Below are 21,429 nucleotides of genomic sequence, written 5' to 3' on the forward strand. Positions count from 1 at the left end.
TGCACCTCCAAATTATAAAAACTGGTGAGGGTAGATGGTGACTACAAGCCGGCAGCCGCACAGATATCACCAATAGACACCCCGCTGGACTAAGCCCAGGAGGAGGCCATTCCTCTGGTAGAGTGGGGCCTCACTCCTATAGGGAAGAGCTAAAAGGGTGATGACTTGTGCTGTGAACAAAGTGGAGAGCACTTTAGGCACATAGCCATGTCTTGGTTCGAGGACAGTTTTACAGACGTTAGGCCCAAACTCAAGGCATGAAGCACTGACTGACAGTGCTTGCAGATTATCCACTCGCTTGACCATCGCCAAATCAAGAAGGAGGGCAGTCTTAAGCAGAGTGATGACTGCCATAGCATGCAGGTGACCGGTCTTAATGTCATGTGGGTATAGTGTGGGGACTGCGGTGAGAAACTTAACGACAAGGCAGTTTCCGCCGGTAGGGGTGTGCCCCTTGTTAGTTATGTCTCAGGTCGGCACAGAATGAGGATTGAATCTCCGAGCTCCCCTAAGAAACTTAACGACAAGGCAGTTTCCGCCGGTAGGGGTGTGCCCCTTGTTCCGTTCTTAGAGACGTTTTGTAGAGAGTGATCTTTTATGAGAATTGGTATGTATTGCTAGATGCTGGATGGCCGCAGAGAAAGCCATCTAGCAAACTTCCGATGCCAGGGCTTCTTCTCACGGCGGCAAGCAGCAGGCTGAGCCTACTTATATAGCAATCAGCTCCACACCTTTTGGTGGGTTAAAGTCCCATTGGTTCATGCGGTTACTAGAAGGTGAACAAATCAGGCTTCAGTATCAGAGTAAACAGGAATTTACCCCATAGCATGTAACGCAACGGGAGAGATTATTTTACTAAGATGTACATCGTGATATAGAAAACAAGATCTGTTGTTCCTTCTTTATCTTGTGATTTTAATTTACCTTTAACCAGACCTGATGCTTCTGATTTCTGCCAACCGTTCAACATTTTTAGGGACACTAGATTCATGTTGTCACTTTCTGCCATAATTTTGAGATTCTTGATTTTTGATATCAGCTGAACATATCGATGCTTATTTAATCAAACAAGTGAAAAAAAAAAAAAAGTAATTCAACAGAATTCACCTGTTCTAAATGCCAGTAATCGGGCCTGTATGATACAATGTCGCACCACATCCTGGGGCAGAGCTGGAGAACCCATCCCTAAAGGCTCTCTCGTGAAGAAACCATAATTTTCTTCTAGAACCGGAACACTTGCAGCGGCAGATGCCAAAATCCTAATGAGATTCCTCATATGCTGCCTTAAGTTACTAAAATTTGGTTCCGCACAAAAGTTATCCAGTCCCATCTTGTTCAGCACATACTTATGCTGCTCCTCGTCATTTATAAACAACTTTTCCAAGAAATCATCCAAGTTGTTCCACCATTCCCTTCTAAAGAGATCCTTAACATTGAGAGTAGGATTGTCCGCAGCAATCTTCCAAAGGAAGTCACAGTTTTGAGATGTTTCGTCCACGAACTGCTGCATGGTGCAGTCCAGAGGCTGCAGGAGCACACAGATGTGGGGTCTGCTGTTAGACTTCAGTCTCTCTGCAGCTGCTGCATCAAAGATGGCTTCCTGGTGACTGGGGTCAGTATGATTGTGTCTACCTGACAACAAACTGATCTCAGCATCACCGGGCCAGTATGATATCCTGCTCACACCAGCTGAAAAAAGAAGAGGAGAGAGAGAGGGTGGAAGTCAAATATAAATGTATTAAAAATGTATAAAATAAATTAAATATAAGATTATTTTATATGTAATATAATATGCATAACCTTTTTTAAATTATTTTAAATATAGTTATACAGCGCAGGTATGATCTTACCATTGATGAGCATTTTGAGGCAGGTTGAACAGGGTTTTCTGGAGAAGTAGAGATCACATCCCTTCAGTCTGGGGCCATGTTTGACCACAGCCACCTGTCCTGCATGTAACTGCACACTGGAGCAATGCAGACCCAGAACCCTGCGCTCATGGACCACCACAAGACCAGTGTCCCTAGCCTGGATGAAAGTATGACACCTCTCATTATTTATATATGAATACAGCCAGTGAGTCATAGGATGTAGCAGCCTTTCCAGTTCATAAACACTACAAGTACATTAGCATCTCCTTTAGAGCACATTAGTCATTATACGTACAACAGGGACTCTGTCATGTGGGAAACAGGTTTCCAATAATAATTCTGTTGTGTGTGTGTTTTTTCTCCATAAATAAATAAAAATCTGACATTTTACACTGGTAGATACCATTTGTAACACTTTTTTTTCTTAATATGTTCTCATCTGCATTTAAGCTCAATGTCTTTGGACACAGGATTGCTTTAGAGGAAATAAAAATATGCATACAGTATCATTTTCTTGTTGCTGTGGCTCTTTCTTTGGGAAAAGTTCCATCCATAGACTCAACAATGTGAAGAGGTTGGCTTTGGACAGTCGAGGTCCATGACCTGAAACATTTGTGAACAGACTACTGAAAAGAAGAAAACATTTGCTTAACTACTAAAAATCACATTTTCATGTTATGTTGTGAAAGGGACGTGCAAAGCGATAGAGATAAACCGATAACCGATTAGACCATCGTGTTTAATGTTACATTTTAAACTTAGCTCAAATCAAAGTTAAAAATACATTTTTCAATTCTTAATTTTTTAAATCTTGTTTTTTTTTTTTTCTCACTTTTTGACATAATTAGTACATAATAATAAAAATAAAAAAGAAAGAAATGAAAACTTTTCAGATTTAGGTTAAAGGGGTCATATAACGTTGCTAAAAATAACATTGTTTTGTGTATTTGGTGTAATAATTATAATGATAATGCACTGTTTCGCAGTTTAAGTTTCAAAAAACATTATCTTCCACAAACTGTACATTATTTCTGCTCCTCTATGCACTGCCTTTCTGAAAGATGTCGATTTTTACAAAGCTCATTGTTCTGAAAAGCATGGTGTGCTCTGATTGGCTAACTATCCAGTGCGTTGTGATTGGCTGAATTCCTCAAGCGTGTGACGGAAATGTTACGCCCCTTACTTGGTTCAGGAAACTTTCCTCTGAAAAATGGGCTGCACACACTCGAATATTTGGGTGGTACTTTTCTGGAACAGTGTTGTTAATAAAACTTAACCACTGATTTCTAGTTGTGTCCTCTTTTGGAAGGCCATACAAAGTAGTTTAGCTTTCACAACGAAACACACAGCGTCTCCACGACATGTCTTCTTTCTCTGCGTAAACATTTGGCCGGTGTTATGCAAATCTTCCCACACAGTGACGTAGGCACTGTATGCACGAACAGCTTTTAACACTCCAAAGAGAAAGGAAAACATGAAATCGCATCATATGACCCCTTTAAGATTTAGTGGAAAAATGACAGATTAAGGTTAAGATTTAATGGAAAAAATATAATTTTATCTCTAATAGATTATAATAATATTTCTAAAATGTATTATTGTTGTTATTAATTATTATAATTAAAATATTGAAATATTCACTATGCATTTCTTGTTGATGTAGTTTAATGGGGTGTTTTTTAGTTTAAAAAAAATCATAATAATCGGTTCTGCATATCGGGATTCGGTTACTGCAACACTTAAAATACTCTGCATTATATCTATTGTACAAAAGCAATATTGATCAGTCGGTATAAAATCTGAACATAATACCTCTTAAAATATAGTTGCTGACATTGACATAAAATACGAATATAAATGAAATATATAGGCTAAATGCCTGCTAAAAAATGTTTTAACGAAGAACAATCTTGAATGAAAAACTGAAACGTCTCTGCAGAAAAGACGCCTTTATCCAAACACTGTAAAGTTGGGCCATGCACTGGGGTCTGATTACAATGAGGTGCTAATCTAACCTTGTACTTTGGTGTCCGTCTGTACTCCGGTATCTCTCACATTGCGCGCTTCCTCGCCGTTTGGAACTGATCTGTTTCCCTCGAAATCCCGGTGAGACCGCCGACTGTCGGATGCTGCCATTCAACCGCGATCAACATTGACCTGTCATTGACTAAACAGCCCAGAACAACAGCAGCCCGTCCGCGGCCTTCATGCCGTCCTCTTCCTATTTGCGCTGACGTCACCAGTGGGCGGGCCATCTGTTCTTAAAGGCTCGCCTGTTTCTATTCCCTAGAAATCTGATTCATAGCATACAGTAAAAATGTGGAGTATGTGGAGACCCAAACACCACACCCAGAACACCACACCCAGAACTACCCAATGGGCATAGAACTTAACAACCATTGCATTAACAGACAGCTGGTCTTCTACAAGATACTGGAACATAGATGCAGGGCTTTGCTCTCATTCAGTCACAGGAGCATCAGTGATGCTGGGAGATGGTCTGACTCACAAAAGTCTTCAGCTGGGTTCAGATCTGGGCAGACCAGTCAAGTTCTTCCACACAGACTCCTTAATCTATTTGATGCCATATATAGCAGTGGCAGACTGAGACACTGTACAATCTCTTCTATCACAAAACATGATTTTACACACCAGCTAAAGGGCGTAGCTGAAATAGCTAACCTGTCAATTAAGTGGGTGTCTACATCATCTCTGGACATTTAGTCACTTCATAGAATGACTTCACAATCGCAGCTTTACCTGAATGTCTTCTTTACCTGAAACAAAGATTTAATAATTCTGATAATTAACAGTAGTTTCGTTTAATGAGAAATCAAACTAAAGGGTGCCATTCAGGAACTTTAATTAGTCACATTTATAAAAACTAATGCTATTGCTCAAATGAATAATTAATACAATTAAATTACATAAAATGGATTAAATAAGGAAAATAATTATATTCACTTCATAATTCTAATATTAAATCATTTTAAATAAAGGCATAATGAAATCTGATTTATGTGTTATGAAGTTAAACACTAATATTTCCTTATTACATGTTTTACACTAAATATATACATCTACAAAAAAATAAATACAGTATGCTGGCATACAGAACTTAAAAAAATACCCAATGCAACTTATAACAAAAGCTTTATTTATCTTTATAATATCAGGTTTTATAACTTACAAGAGAAACTGTGGCACACATAATGTGCACAGCTTAATTTACAAAACTAATGCAAAAACTGTACAGTATATACATGTGAAAAAAAAATACAGTTGGTTAATATGTAACAAAAATAAATAAATCTTACCATAGGCATTAGCATTATGAAATCTAAGTTTCTCACACCTATAAAAAGGTACAACTGTAAAGATTCATATTCACTCTCTAGTGATCTCACATGAGCAGCTCCTGTACAGGAAACTACCAGTGCAACTATGAATAATACTCTTATATTTTAGCAAACTTAAACGTCACACTGGTTAAGTGCAACAGTCATTGTTGTACATGCTGCTTTAGTAATTCACAGTGGCAGCGATAGCAAACAGTGGTCTTCCTAATATGAAGAAAAAGTTTTAAGACTCAAATCAAGCAAAAACAAAGACATCACATAGCAGAAATTATTTTGGTCAGTAACATTTAGACAAAACTGTGACAAAACAACATAAGGGGCCACAGCAATAAAGTCTTCTGACTGTATCTGTTAAAATGCACATTTACAAATTTATTGAATACAATAAAAACTAGCAACTTGTAATCACTGCATCACTGCAATAAAAAAAATCTGATTAGTGACCTCTATTCAATATTACCTGTGCAAAAACATATAAGGGATAAAAAAAACAAACAAACAATGAATTAAGTCTTTTTGTCAGCTTTTTAGTTGTGCATGTTTAAGTAATATAATTAAATAATGCCTCTGTTTGGCCCAAACTCACTCCCATTTTATTACAGTGTGCAGACACTCTTCCCATCTGCAGCACTAGAAATTGTCATTAGCACTAGGCAATGTCTTTTCCAAAAAGTTGTGCAAAACATAAATGGGAATGTCCCATCTGGCTGACTATCTTCGGTAACAGATGAGTACGAAATGGTTGTTGATGAGACTAACACAGACTGACTCTTCTTCATGAATCTTATCCATTATGAAAGTTCCTCTCCTACTCAACAGGGGGCGCTGTGTGATAATGATTGTCTGGTGTCACAGTGCCCACTAGCTGTGAGGAGGACAGATGGTTAACAGTTGGGTTCCGTGACTAATACATTGAGCGTGTGTGTATCTGGTGGCCGCTGGAGTCAGTTTTTGAAGGCTCCACAGTGGCCGGCTCTGGAGATAAACTCCTTCAGCATGTTGCCGTCGATCTGCCAGAAAGCAGCTGTCTGCGTGACCTCAGTCAAGTGGTTCACACAGAATTTAAAACAGAACTCCTCTAGATCTTCACATAAAAGAAAGCATGAATGTGTAATTATGAGAGACTGAGCAAGCGAGCAATAACAATCAACATTACCATCCATGATTGGCATTACAAGCTTACAATACTGAGTTTCTGTATTACCTTCTAAAACTGGTTGATTAATTGCAAAGAGCAAACAAACAAAATGAGACAGAAAGGAGCTAAAACAGGTGTGTGCTTAAGTGCTCTGGCAAGCCATGCCTCCAGGGTGGTTTAGTGTTACCTCAGCATCATATCTGATGGCAGCAGACAGCAGAGAGAAAGCGTTCTCCACCGTGATTCCTCTCTTTATGATATGCTGGCACAACTTCTTCAGCCTGTTTTCACAGTATGAGGTTGCCAGATCCAGTAACCCTGTGAGACATTCAAACCCATTTTTGATTGGTACAAAAAATGTTCTGACCCTCCTGAATTTTCTTTTGTTTTATAACATACTTTGTAATTACATGGTTAACTTAATTTCTACAATTCCAAATATTTTTGGTTGTTAAAGGTTAAAACATATACAAATAACACAGAAGCACAGAACACTAAATTTGGTTATCTTAACATTTTTTAAGTATTGTTAATAACAACAACAACAACTGATCATTCTTGATTTACTGCGATTATTGTTATTATAAATAACAATTATATTAATGTAAATAAAAATAACTAATCATTATCAATGTACTGTCATTATTGTTGTTGTTGAAAATAAAACCACTTATATTAGTGTAAATACTAATAACTAACAATCATTGGTGTGTTGTTATTATTGTAAATAATAACTACTCTATTGTTAATAACAACAACAAATTATTACTGATGTTTTACTGTTATCATAATTATATTATTGTAAATAACAATAGTAATAATAATGATTCATATATTATTATTATTTTTAAGAATAATAAGAATCAATAATATTTTACTTTATAGATTATTTTAGAGACGTATAGTCCAAAAAACAATGGCATGAATGGGAAGTGAACGGCAACCTGGCAACAAAAATGAGAAAGGAGTCCACTTTAATGCTAGGTAAGAGTAATAGGTTTTTTTCTACTTGGTGTAGTTTCTGTCAATTTTAAAGGGTTTCTTATACTCATCTATAAAAGTTTGCTGGAATATTTTTTCCTAAAATGAACGCACCAATGGCATCCTCAGGAGGAAGATCCACACTGTCGGTGTAGAGGAACTCCAGGAAAGAGCGGTACACCGGGTACGAGAACTGGTCAATCTCAATCACTTCCTTCATATTCTCATTCCAGTGTGACTGAAACATTGATCTGAAGTGCTCACACCTGAACAGAAATGGGATAAAAGAGAATAAAGTTGTAATTAGCAGTAACCAAGTGAACACTTTAATGCACCAATTACTAATCATGAAACTGGAGTGAGGACATCACCTGATTTTGAGAACAGCTTTATGGACATGGATGTACTTCCCGTCGATGCTGAATTTGAGGTCAGAGGTCTCAGGATTGTCAAACTCTTTTTTAAGGGATTGGGCCACGGTCAGGAAGTCATCATGCTCTGATAACAAATACAGCACAGTTATGTAACAGCAGTGACTCCATCAGTTTCTGCAGAATCGGTTTCTGTTCTAATGCACATTAAATAACAGCACTGAGATTCAAACAACAGAGCAGCCACAGAGAACTAAACATCAGATTGAAGGATGACAACACAAACTCACCCATGGAAAGCATCCGCCACATCACAGATGGCGTGGCGAAGCAGGAGAAGACGTCGTCCGTGCTGGTGAAGTGCGTGAGGTGTGGCAGCACGATGGGCTGTCCGCGGCACTGCCCCCACATGAACACCTGACCGCTCTGGGTCTTTGCTGCAGAGGTGTGTGTGGAGTGACAGGCGGCGATCTCCACAATCCTGGTGGAGGGAAGAGGCGGAGTCAAAATAGGGACATGAGGCAGGATACACGCAAAACGGGAAAGGACCGAGGGAAGAGGAGGGATACATCAGTCAGTTCCTTATACAAGTATTATTCTCCCTGCATTAGAGATGACTGGGTTGATTTTCAGTTTTTAATGCATTTCCTTTTATTTAAACCAATCTAACAGTAGCAGAGATAACTGTAGTGACCTACAGAGTTAGTACAACAGAGCTACTCTTCAAACTACACCCAAAACAGGATGATTTACGGGAAGCTCCCGCTAGACCAACAGGAAATCTCCCTGGGTTGCAACCATTCACACTAACAATGACAAACTCACACTGACAAAATGCAAACGTCAACATAATGCACTCCGCCAACCTAGACAGCATCATTTTATGGAATGCTTTTGAAACAAAGGCTGTTTCAATCAGTGGGGATCTTGACCATATTCTGTAAGTGTTAGTAAGAGATCAGTGGGGAAAAACGACTATTTGAAAATGACTATTTTACTCAATATTTTGAATGGTATGTATTTTTTGTGCTTAAAAGTGTCACATTGTTAGCTTGATTTCATAAGAATCCAAATTTGATTTCAAAAGAGTTTGAAGGTTAGGACACTATACTATATAAAAAGACAGTTCAATGGCTTTTGGAACAGTGTTATTTTAGTATGATTTATATACTATTGTAGTATTAATATTTTGAATAATTTTTATATGTTCAGTTTTCTTTTTAATTATTATTTAGCTTTATATTCTTTTATTTCAGTTTTAGCCATTTTAATACTTCAAAGTAAACTTACTTTATTTCAGTTATTTGCCAAGGCAACAGTTCCTAATTTTTTTCATCTAAAATTTCTATTTTATTTCAGCTTTATTTCAATGTATGAAAACTATTTTTTAATCATTTTAGTTAACAAAAGCACCTTTTAGAACAGAGTCAGTGAATGAAAAAGGAAAAGACTTATTCCCAAACCCCCTTACCTTTCTTTTTCAGCCATGACCTGTATAGGGCTGAGCTGGTTGCTCTTGTTGCCAGTGCCCAGCTGGCCGTAAGTGTTGGCCCCCCATGCATAAAGTAGGCCCTCATCGGTCAGTGCTAGAGAATGAGAGTAACCTGATGCAATCTGTAAAAGTGACACAGTGACATGTTTTACCATTTTTCACATTTTTAAAAAATCCATATGGTCAAACGAAAATGCTTGTTTCTTCATTGTCAATTCTTGTTACGTTTATGTGCATTTTCAGGATTCTTTGATGAACAGTTATTTAGAAGAACAGCTTTCTTTTGGAATATAAATCTTTTGTAAAAAATTATAAATGACTTTACTGACACTTCTGATCAACTGCTTTTGAATTCTTACTAAATAAATGTATTACCTTCTTTCAAACAATAATCTTACTGACCTCAATCATTTGAACAGTAGTATATATTAGCATATTATAACATGTACAACTAATAATCTAAGAACATGGCAGATCTTCTGTTTCGTACCTGCACCACACAGAAGCCTTGTAGCGCAATCAAACGACACGGTGTCAGCTGGTTCCCATTGTTGCCTAACCCTAGCTGGCCGTTACCATTGTAACCCCAGGCGTAAACCTGAAATACACACACATTTCACCACTAACAAACAAGCAACACAGCTACAGTGAGAAATACAGCAAGACACCACACGAGCTCTAAATAGTCACTAGTCAACACAATATTATACATAGCACATTGCATATTTCTATAAACAGGAAGGTTATAAATGTTTAATTTCATCTCTTACCTCGCCATTATCCGCCACAGCCATAGATGAAGTCTGTCCACAGGCAATACTGACCATCACTTTGTTCTGCAGAGAGTTGGACACCTTGCGGGGTGCTGGCTGGTTGGCGGTGGACCCTGAACCCACCTGACCACAGTTGTTGTAGCCCCACGCAAACACCTAGGATGACATACAATAAATTAGCAGGGACGTTAAGCTAAAAATATTCATTTATAAAAACACCTGTCTAAGAAGACGGTGTTACAGCTAGAGCTTTTAATGAAGCTGAATATGAATTATTACCACAGACAAACACAGAGTGTTACACCTGAGCTGATCTTAGTAGTCACAGTGAGAACAAAAGCACTCACAGCTTAGCAAAAAAGTTCACATGCTCCTCATTACAGCGAGCACAACTTGGCTAAGCAGCTAACTATACTTGCTAAACAGATGAGGTTAGAGAGGAGGGTTTTGTCAAATCTAAATCCACCTAATACCCTTTAAAATCTAACCTACATATTTAACCTACTACTGAAGTGTTTCTAAAGAGACTGATAAAAGAGAAATTGTTACATGCAAAAGAATCAGGAAAGATTTTGCTTGGATTATGAGATTAGCATGTGACACAGAGCAGTTTTAACAGAAACTTCTATATTCTCAAACTATTTGATTTGTCCATTTAGTCCATGCCATCAGATTCACAGTATGTCATTAGTTTAAACCGAATTAATAGACATATCTGTGCACCAATAGGTTGATCTGGGCATTTAAACCAATCGGCACTGTTTTAAATCAACCACATTGGGAAAAATTTGACTTAAAAATACCTCCGTGTGAGAAACACAGCTGAATCAGTCTGTAGTCCACTAAAGCCTATAACTCTATTAGGCCAAATAAAAGAGAAATATCTCTGAGAAATACTTCTTTAAAAGAGATATTCTGAGATAAACACAACTTATGCTGACTTGATGCTGTCCCTTTTGTCTGTCTTATCGTAATGCAAATTTGCAAACAGCGGCACTGGTAGCCTAGCATACGTTCTACCTTTCATATGTTCTGCTGTTTTTAATCAATTTGAACCGGTTTCTGTTTCTTTTTGGGTCAAGGCTGGATTATTTCTAAATGTAATAATAAAATGTGACATATATTATTGCAACTCATCTCAGATTTTTCAATTGTATTGTTGAGAGAAAACTAATCAATATAATGTTAAATGTAGGGAAGCCCATTTCCACCACATTTGAAAAATAACGATTATTTACCAAAACATGATTTGGCATAAAAAGTCATAATTATTACAAACATTTATGAGAAACTAAGTCATGTTTATGAGATAAAAGGTCAAACGCATAAACGTTAATTAATGCGTTCATGACCTCAAGGTTAGATTATTGTAATGCTTTATTGGGTGATTGTTCTGCACGCTTAATAAAAAACTCCAACTGGTCCAAAATGCAGCAGATAGAGTTCTTACTAGAACCAGGAAGTATGACCATATTAGCCCGGTTCTGCCAACACTGCACTGGCTCCCTACTGAACATCGTATACATTTTAATATCTTGCTAATTAATTATGGTAGCACTTTATTTTACAGTCCGGTTCCTCATGTACATACTATTTACTTATTACTGTAATTACAATAACTATGTTATAACTAGGTACTAACCCTGAACCTACCCCTAAACCTAACCCTACCCCATTTAGTTACCTTGCATTACCAGAACTTTCTTAGATAAATACACTGTAAGTACACTATAAGTACACGTACTGTAAAATAAAGTGCAACCATAATTATAATTAATAATCAATACTTGCGCAAGCTCATATCGCATTATAGTCCTTCACGTCCACTGCGATCTCAAAACTCTCGCCATTTGATAATACCTAGAATATCAAAACAACTGCGACCGGCAGATCCTTGTCCTAATTATCGCCCAAAATCTGGAACAGTCTGCCTAGCGTTGACGTCACTGAATCATCAATGAACTGACTTTAACTGGAAAAATGACTGCTGAATGCTGAATGAATGTTTGTTATTGGCCTCTTGCATTACTGATAAAGTATTTTCCTGTTTGACACTGTAAAGCTGCTTTGACACAATCTGTATTGTATAAAGTGCAATGCAAAAAAAGGTTTTAAAAAAAGAAAAAATTCAAAATTATGACATAATAAGACATAACGAATAAAAAGTCAATCATAAAGTCAATTATGACAAAAAGTGTCATAATTATGTATAACATGCCCTAATTATGGCACAAAGCATTTAACATAGTGGTGAAAATAGGCTTCCATACTCAGTTGGAATGTGACAAAAAACTGTTCCCAAGCCTCACCTCACCCTCATGGGTTAGAGCCAAAGAGTGGTGAGAGCCACAGGCAACTTCAGTCACTCTCTTGTTCTGCAGGTTAGTAGACACCAAAACAGGAGAAACACCTTGATTGGTCGTCCCATTGCCCAACTGACTGTATCCATTATGCCCCCATACATACAACTCCCCCTCTGTAAAGACAAGAAAGTACTTTGAATAAGGCAATAGTATAAAATGCATACCCTTTACTAATGTTTAAACATTTAAATATAACTGTAATGTATCCAGACAGTCAACTGATTTTACATTATGCCTCAACTTTAACATAAGCAAAGCCACAAAATACTTTCAGTTTACATAGAATATAGGAATTCAAGCTTGTACTTACCTTCTGTAGCCAGCAGAACATGAGGGCCACTGCCATAGCTTAAACTAACCAGCTTCTTCCCTGTCAGACAGTCCAGCTTTTTAGGAACAATTGTGCTCTGACTGTCTCCAGTGCCCAGGCAATTACTGCAGTTCAAACCCAGCACGTACACCTGTGTCAGGACATCTAGATTAGTTTTTATATGAAGGTACAGAAACCCTTCGCGAACCTTTATTCTGTCAATACAAATGACTAAAACAGGCCATGTAAGCTTACACCACCAAGACTCACACAAAGAAGATACTATCAGTTTCTTGATCAGCTTACTTCATCATCGTGGGTGATATAGATGGCCTCGTTCGCAGATGCTCCAAAGATGCATGCCTGTCGTATGGAGGCGAGCTCCTGTGCGCTCAAGAGGGTGAAGAGAGGCCACTTACTCACATCCACCATGACAACACTCCTTTGTAAGAGCAGGGGAAGGGGTTTGGAGACAAGGAGATACCTGCTGCGTGTGCCTTAGAAACTGGACAAATACAGTATCACTCAAAAGTTTGGAATAATCTCATGCATTCATTTGATCAAAAATACATTAAAAACATTAATATTATATAAAATAATATAACAATTTTAAAAACTGTTTTCTGTTTTAATATATTTTACAATAATAATGTATTTCTGTGATGACAAAGCTGAATTTTCAGCATCATTACTCCAGTCTTCAGTGTCACATGATCCTTCAGAAATCATTCTGATATGCTGCTCAGCTCAATTATTATTTCAAGAGGTAAACTGCATTAACAAGTATGGCAGATGACAGCTGAACTTGGTTTGATATTATATCACATGACACCACAGCTCACAATGATGTACACAACACTCCTGCATAATACACAGAAAGGCTTTTGTGTGTGGAACAGCACTGAACTGATGGGTCATAAACCCTATTTGTCTGTTGTTTTGTCACAAAAAAAAAAAAAAAAAAAAAAACATTTCAATGCAGTCCTTTATAACGGACCAAGTGCTAAAACTCACTAGTTACAGCTTTCATTGTATCTGTGTCACTTTTACAGCTGATCAGGGATCAGTCACGACCGTGTAGCACAATCCAAAGTAAAAACAAAAGTAAACAGAAGACTGTACTGTCTGCTAGTGTGTAATGTGCACGTGAAAGAAATCGCTAAATCAGCAGGGGTTGGTTTAAACATATCTTCTTGCAGGCTCGCGTTACTGTATGTATAAGCAAGCTCAGTTAGCCTGACAGCTACTGCATCGCTCCATCAGGACACGAGATAGACTCAAGACTACTGAAAAAAAACGGTTTTCATCAAGACAACACCACAAAACCTACCTAGTAACTCCTTGAGTTTGGGACCATGCGATTAGCGAGTTATCCAGTGCCTCTAGTAGCCGGTAGCGCCAGGAGTTTGTCCACGGAAAAGCGTTCACATCAGAGAGAAAACGAACTCACTTGTTTCCTGATCACGGTTGCTACGGCTCCATGAACGACTGCTCAACTGGCCAATCACAGACTACGTGTACGACTCCTACTTCATGGATTGGTAGAAGCAGAAGCCTGGAGGAAAAGGGGCGGGACTTTGCGGAATAAGGATGACAATACACGCGAGAAAAAAAAGGTGTAAATAAGCCACATACATGTTTATAATAATTGTAAATGTAAATAAAATTAAATAAATATAAATGTTATGTAAAATGTAGGCCTACTTTCTGAATTCATGTTGAACTGCGAAACACTTTCTGCAATTGAAGTGGGTTATGGTTATGGTCAGGATTAGTAGTAAGGGTACCCTTACGAAAATAAACCATGGTTGTAGTAGTAAGGTTTTTTTTTTTTTTTTTTTTGCATTGATTACCACAGCTTTACTACTACCATAGTTAAACTATGGTTAGTGTAGCAAAACTATGGTCCTTTTGTTGTTACCATGATTTAACTATAGTAACTGTATATACAGGTGCTGGTCATATAATTAGAATATCATCAAAAAGTTGATTTATTTCGCTAATTCCATTCAAAATATTAAACTTGCATATTATATTCATTCATTACACACAGACTGATATATTTCAAATGTTTATTTCTTTTAATTTTGATGATTATAACTGACAACTAAGGAAAATCCCAAATTCAGTATCTCAGAAAATTAGAATATTGTGAAAAGTTTCAATATTGAAGACACCTGGTACCACACTCTAATCAGCTAATTAACTCAAAAGACCTGCAAAGGTCTTTAAATGGTCTCTCAGTCTAGTTCTGTAGGCTACACAATCATGGGGAAGACTGCTGACTTGACAGTGATCCAAAAGACGACCACTGACACCTTGCACAAGGAGGGCAAGACACAAAAGGTCATTGCAAAAGAGGCTGGCTGTTCACAGAGCTCTGTGTCCAAGCACATCAATAGAGAGGCGAAGGGAAGGAAAAGATGTGGTAGAAAAAAAAAGTAAGATGTGTTGGGATAAAAGAGTACAGGAGATTGGGATGAGTGTAGCTTAGAATAGGACTGGACTGCTGCTGAGTGGTCCAAAGTTATGTTCTCTCATGAAAGTAAATTTTGCATTTCCTTTCAAGACCCAAGAATGCAGAAGAGCTGAAGGCCACTATCAGAGCAACCTGGGCTCTCATAACACCTGAGCAGTGCCACAGACTGATCGACTCCATGCCACGCCGCACTGCTGCAGTAATTCATGCAAAAGGAGCCCCAACTAAGTATTGAGTGCTGTACATGCTCATACTTTTCATGTTCATACTTTTCGGTTGGCCAAGATTTCTAAAAATCCTTTCTTTGTATTGGTCTTAAGTAATATTCTAATTTCTGAGATTCTGAATTTGGGATTTTCCTTAGTTGTCAGTTATAATCATCAAAATTAAAAGAAATAAACATTTGAAATATATCAGTCTGTGTGTAATGAATGAATATAATATACAAGTTTCACTTTTTGAATGGAATTCGTGAAATAAATCAACTTTTTGATGATATTGTAATTATATGGTATGACCAGCACCTGTATGTATGTGTGTGTGTGTATATATATATATATATATATATATATATATATATATATATATATATATTTAACCGTGCATTTGTGGTAAAACTTTGGTTATTTAGGTTTTTATTTAGGTTGGTTTTTGTTGTTGGGGTTGTATTGACGTTAAAGTTTTGTCTAAGGTAAATAGTTAGGTTAATTACTTGTATATACACGCAGGATTTTTGAAAAATATTAACACACCGTACACAATTAGTTCATATATATTGATTAATTTCAACTTTAGCATAGATATAGACACAATATAAAGTGGGTCCATTATTATTGTTGTTATTATTATATTCTTCTGCTATTTTAGTAGTGGCACTCGTAGCAGAAAAAAAATATTAGGCTACTGCTTAGGTAAAATCTTAGAATACAGAACATTTATATATTTATGTTTTATATACGTTTCTACGCTTTTACCTCAGCAGTAATATTCATCCAAATAGATTCAAAATATTAGTTTACATATTTTATACACATTATTGTCAAGCCAGGATCATTTGCATTATTGAGTTCTGTTTCTGGGATCCCCGAGCAGGCTGGCCTGCGTGTAAAGTTGACAAACCTGTTTAAAAATGTGGATCAGCTAGTCAGGCTGAATTCACGGTCATATCACATCAGCTACATATAGCCGTTCACATAGTGCCGCTTCTGCTTTGCATACGATATGAACATAAAACAAAGAGTGCAATCAAGGACTCCACCAAATGCCAGTCTGAACCTGCCAAGATACAGACATTAGTCTGTAAATTCAATCCGAAACGCGTTTTTTCAAATCAGGATGGGTGTCATTAAGTCTAAACAGAATAAAAAGACTCCTCATGTTCTCCTCATGGGCTTGGATTCGGCTGGAAAATCTACTTTGCTCTACAGGCAGCAGTGTGGTGTGGTGATGGAGACCTCACCTACTGTGGGCTTCAATGTTGCGACTGTAGAGCTGGACAAGAAGACCTCACTGACCGTGTGGGATGTTGGGGGACAAGGAACTATGAGGCCCAACTGGAAATACTACCTAGAGGGATGTAAGGTGCTGGTCTTTGTGGTGGACAGCAGTGATCGTGCCAGGATGGGAGAAGCTCAGAAAGCCCTGAAGAAGATTCTAAGTGATGAGCATTTGAAAGGAGTTCCCCTGATGGTGCTGGCTAACAAAAATGATCTGCCAAACTCTGCGACTATTAGAGAGGTGTCTAGATTGCTGGAGCTGGATAGTTACACAGATCGGGTGTGGGAGATCCAAGCTTGCAGTGCCCTGAAGGGACTGGGTCTCCAACAAGCCTTTCTCTCTATAGCTAAGCTAATTCACAAAGCATAAGTAAGATGCTATCTAGCTAACTACGGAATACAAAGAATGCAGTTCAAACTTGACTTCTTCTTTAATCCAAGCGGAACCTTAATAACAAGCAAAGTTAAGAGGTTTGATCATGTTACTATCATTGTAAAACTAGACCAAGAATGTTGGGAAAATAATTGACTGATTTAACAACTGCAACTGCAACTTTTTCTACTTGTCTTCATGTTCTGCGCTTCAAGCATGTGTACTGTAATTACTGCAAACATCTTTTCCTTTGTAATTGAATGCCATGTTGCTGTGTGCAGATTAATTTGGCAACCAAAGTGATTTTGATGAGAATCCTGTCTTGTGATACATAAATTTTGATATTGGAAACTTTTTTTAGACACATTCATAGAAATTAGGTGCTTTTAAATGCAATTTCAGTCTTAGGTAACACTTTACAATAAGGTTTAATTTGTCAACTTTAGTTAAAAATGAACTAACAATGAAAATACATTTAAAACACATTTAAATTAATGTTAATGCCACTTTATCATGATGCCATCATTCATATACATCATGGATAATTTACATTTTTGCTAAAAAGCAACTTATGCATTTTAGATAAAACATTGCCTTATCTCAAATAGGTGAATTCATATTTAGACTCTTAATTTAGACTCAAATGGATTGGATTTACATTACAACTTTATTTGGAAACTGTACAGTCTCGAATTGATAAAAAAATGATGTGATTTTAAATTATTTTTTTGTTTTTTTAGGCAACACTTTCCACATGTTCCATTTGTTAACATTAGTTAACTGCATTAGTTACCATGAACTATCAATAGAAAATGTCTAAACATTTATCGATCTTAGTTAATGTTCATTTTAACATTTTCACAAAGTAAAAAGTTATTTCTGTTAATATTAATGGATTTGAGCTAACAATAAACAGTTGTATTTTTACTAAAATTAACAAAGATAAATACTGTAACAAATGTATTGCTCATTGTTAGTTAATATTTCTTAATGCATTATCTAATGTTAACTAATGGGACCTTATTGTAAAGTGTTCCCCTTTTATATTGTTTATACATGAAGCTGTAGTGAAATTACAATGCCTAAATTGTGCAATAAACTAATTTTTGACATTGCAATGATGAAGTAATACCTTAAACCTTACATACCTTTTTCAGGCCTGTATATATAAATGAATATGACCAAAATATAGCAAGTTACCTGTTATGCTGTCATAACTTGGCAAGAAAGTAGTCAACTCAATAGCACAGTCTGTGTAAAAAGAAGCATGTGATGGAACATGAATTGATGTAACTATTTACAATAATTTGGATCCAATTTGTGCTTTCTATCATACTGGATAAGGTAGCTTGGTAAGGGGAATTAGAAGGCAATCTGGTCCTAGATCAGTGTTAAAAAAGCTAATTAAAGGACTCACTGTTTAGGTGTCGTATGGCAGGAATGCAAATAATACAAGTAAACGTCTGTTGCTGTGAGTCAGTAGTTTGGTGTGAACTTCCTTTGTGTCTTTACCACTGCAATTATGCAAAGATGCGCCTTAACAACTGTTCCTCTAATATTCTGTGTACGTAATAAATGTGTATAATACATCAACTGCAGTACATCCTCTCCACATCTCAGTCTGTTGACTTTGAAAGGTTAATTATAACTGTGATAATTATATGCCTGATCACTAATAATCTGATTTTATCTGTTCTTCTTTGGATACTGATGCATTCTTCTCAAATCACTTCATGACTGCCAGAGGAGGAGTCCAGGCACCATCACCCAGACCCCGTTGAAAAACACCAGATAGACCCACAAGTACAGCCAGTTGCTGGTGTTCAGGTTAGGGCTTCCGGTCAGCCAGTCTGGACAGAAGGTCATCCAGCCCCTGTACAACTCACACACACACACACAGTGTGATCTGAACACAGTGCCTGGTTCAGAAAGAAATGCGAGACATTTACACAAATGCATAAAACAGTGTTAAATATCAGGAACCCTGACTAATAAATTATTTTATTTTGCAGATTGTGTGATGGAGACAAATTGGACATCAAAGCTGGATTATTGGGATTGTGGGGCAAAAAAAAATAGGTTAGAAAGCATTGTGTTATCACAGATAGATAAAATCATATTTAGACTTTAATGAATCTGAAATGGATTGTATTTACATTTATACTTACAGAATGAATCATTTTAAAACCTGATTTACCTGTAGTGTTTGTCTTTGATGATGGCGTAGACTAGAAGCAGGGCCAAAGTACCATCTAAAACCACTGTTAGAAGCTCCAGAGATACTATTGTCGGGTCTGAGTACAACCAGCGCTCATCTGCCTTGCCATATTCTTTCCCTGTTAAACAATAACATGCATACATGTACAAGACAACAGAAAGCAGAAATGAACTTTTCAAGGTAAATGGATATTTTGGAAGTTTTGCAACTGCATTTAAGATGCACATAAATTTCTTCAGGAAGTAAGACATTCTGTAACTATTTGAGGTCCGGACTGGCAGAAAGTGGAGAGCCTCAAGGGAGCTGGAGGCAGCAAAGTCTAGGCCGGGTCACCTGGGTGAGGGTGTATGAACCCGGGAAACATCACTGATGATGTGTCCTAGTGCATCCGTAGAATGTATCTTTCACCGCTCTTGGCATAACAAGAATTTTTATTATTATTATTATTTTTAAATGCCTACGTATTTGTAGATTTTAAATTGCATGAGTCTCTTTTTCAGGTCTAGAAAGCAAACTTTTTAAAATTGGGCTTCCTAATATTTCCAGGACTGAATTAAAATATCTTTTTTAGATTTAGTTTGTTCTGAATGCTGTTTTTGTCTTAATTTAAATTGTTCCATCATCTTGAGACCCCCGGTCCCCTGGTTGAGAACTACTGATTTAAAGGAATAGATCACCCAGAAATGAAAATGTCATTTAATTTCTCAATATTTTACAAGACTGTCTAGGACTATTGCCAACATTATTTAGCAAGTAAGTCATAGAATCAGGTCATTGCATGTATTACAGCAACGTTTGTGTTCTACAGAAGAAGAAAAAAAGATATCACACGCGTTGAAAATGATATTAGGGTGAATTTTTGGCTGAAAAACTCCTTTAATATTACTGTTTAACGCAAATCAAATTACACAAAACTGAGCACCTTCTAAATGGTTTTTGATTGGTCTTATGTTCAATGAATGGACTTTGAACTTCGTACATAATACCCACCAACAAACACCACTAGATGTCATCCTACTCTATCAGTCTTTTTTCTTCTTCTAACCAAATCAGTTAATTTCAATTTCATTAGTGCAAATCATCCCTTTACATTTGACTTTTGTGTTGTGACAGCATACTCACATAGCTCTGCCAGTAGACCGTCAGAAGTTGCCACATTTCCAACAAGTGACATGTAGACTTGAGACGAAGAGTCCCTCCTGACCTGCACGGGCAAGCGTCCGGAGGTGAGCAGACAGTTACGAGCAGGTAAACCGTGGACGTTCCTGCATGCACCTTTGTACTTACCGGAGTAAAATGAACTATTGCGTCGTAAAACAACCACACGATCAACAGCTGAACATTTATTCCCACATTTTTGCGCAAACTGAGCCACACACGCGAGAGAATAAACCGTTACTTTAGTGAAAGTGCAGGTTCTTTGCCTTCTGCCATTATATTTGTCTCAGTGCAGTGGCTGAGTGACATATCCAGGCCCCGCCCATGATTCCAACGCTGTCCACGTCACAGAGCAGAATACGTTTTCGCGGCAAAGTGTTTTATTCCACCAAGTACTTTTCTGCCATTATGTAATAATTATATTGAACGCCATAATATATGTGGACATCATAGAATTACCTGTCAAACGTACAAATATCCCATTTTAAAACAGCTAGGAACAGCATGAAAATATATCAACAGTAACGTTCGCAATAGAGCTTTTCAGTCATGACGTCGATTTGTAGCCATTGATGGCCTTAGGAATTTCATATGGTCAAAATATTCTACTTAATATTCTCTTCAATCTAAACTGCAAATTTTAAAACCAACTTCCTAATAATTTGGGAGTAAGTTGATCCCTCATGTACACACTCCTCTCGTCCCCATGGTAGTTGTCTTCCTTATGAAGCACATTGCATTTTGGTTTTAAATTTTATGTTTGAGGTATGACAGTCTCATTTATGTGTATTTAAGTTTCATTAAATAATGTAAAGACACAGATTAAAAATCATGTATCAAAAATGCTAATTGTCTTCAACTTGATGGCCAGCAAATCTCACCCAAAATTGGTCACCAGTGTAAACACTGACCCTATAACGTGGACACAGGTGACTGGTGAGGTTCTGATTTACCTGATTTAATCTCTTTGTAAGCTCACGAGAAACAACACTGAGCATTGCACTTATTAGAAAGAGAGAAAAAAGACTTCTGAATAGAAAAGGCCAA

At 37.1% G+C, this 21,429-nt stretch overlaps 3 protein-coding genes and 1 pseudogene across 4 annotated transcripts in view; 1 reads left to right on the top strand and 3 right to left on the bottom strand.

Annotated features, from left to right (window-relative positions):
- The window catches only part of LOC109095819 (cytidine and dCMP deaminase domain-containing protein 1-like), an 8,059-nt gene extending 3,943 nt beyond the window's left edge, over positions 1-4,116 (bottom strand). The window contains exons 1-4 of one of the 2 annotated variants that reach the window (XM_042761271.1): positions 3,887-4,116; positions 2,374-2,474; positions 1,851-2,028; positions 1,108-1,689 (exon numbers count right to left, since the gene is read on the bottom strand). In XM_042761271.1, coding sequence (XP_042617205.1) covers positions 1,108-1,689; positions 1,851-2,028; positions 2,374-2,474; positions 3,887-4,007 — 982 coding nt within the window. In that variant the 5' untranslated portion in view covers positions 4,008-4,116. The remainder of the gene's footprint in view (positions 1-1,107; positions 1,690-1,850; positions 2,029-2,373; positions 2,475-3,886) is intronic. The other variant, XM_019109486.2, reaches the window with a different exon arrangement.
- An 889-nt stretch (positions 4,117-5,005) lies between these two features.
- On the bottom strand, positions 5,006-14,611 carry LOC109091178 (RCC1 and BTB domain-containing protein 1-like). Its single transcript, XM_042761290.1, has 12 exons — positions 13,989-14,611; positions 12,965-13,163; positions 12,659-12,809; positions 12,295-12,461; positions 9,983-10,141; positions 9,703-9,810; positions 9,192-9,334; positions 8,011-8,201; positions 7,721-7,847; positions 7,464-7,615; positions 6,556-6,686; positions 5,006-6,315 (listed from the first exon to the last, which is right to left on the bottom strand). Exons 2-12 carry the CDS (start codon positions 13,088-13,090, stop codon positions 6,175-6,177), a joined length of 1,596 nt encoding a protein of 531 aa, XP_042617224.1. The 5' UTR covers positions 13,091-13,163; positions 13,989-14,611; the 3' UTR covers positions 5,006-6,174.
- A 1,861-nt stretch (positions 14,612-16,472) lies between these two features.
- On the top strand, positions 16,473-17,151 carry LOC109095909 (ADP-ribosylation factor-like protein 11). Its single transcript, XM_042761302.1, has one exon. It carries the CDS (start codon positions 16,473-16,475, stop codon positions 17,001-17,003), a length of 531 nt encoding a protein of 176 aa, XP_042617236.1. The 3' UTR covers positions 17,004-17,151.
- On the bottom strand, positions 17,143-21,395 carry LOC109095916 (annotated as a pseudogene).
- Positions 21,396-21,429: the final 34 nt, after the last annotated feature.

The sequence above is a fragment of the Cyprinus carpio genome, chromosome A1 (genome assembly GCF_018340385.1).
Source record: "Cyprinus carpio isolate SPL01 chromosome A1, ASM1834038v1, whole genome shotgun sequence".
NCBI lineage: Eukaryota > Metazoa > Chordata > Actinopteri > Cypriniformes > Cyprinidae > Cyprinus > Cyprinus carpio.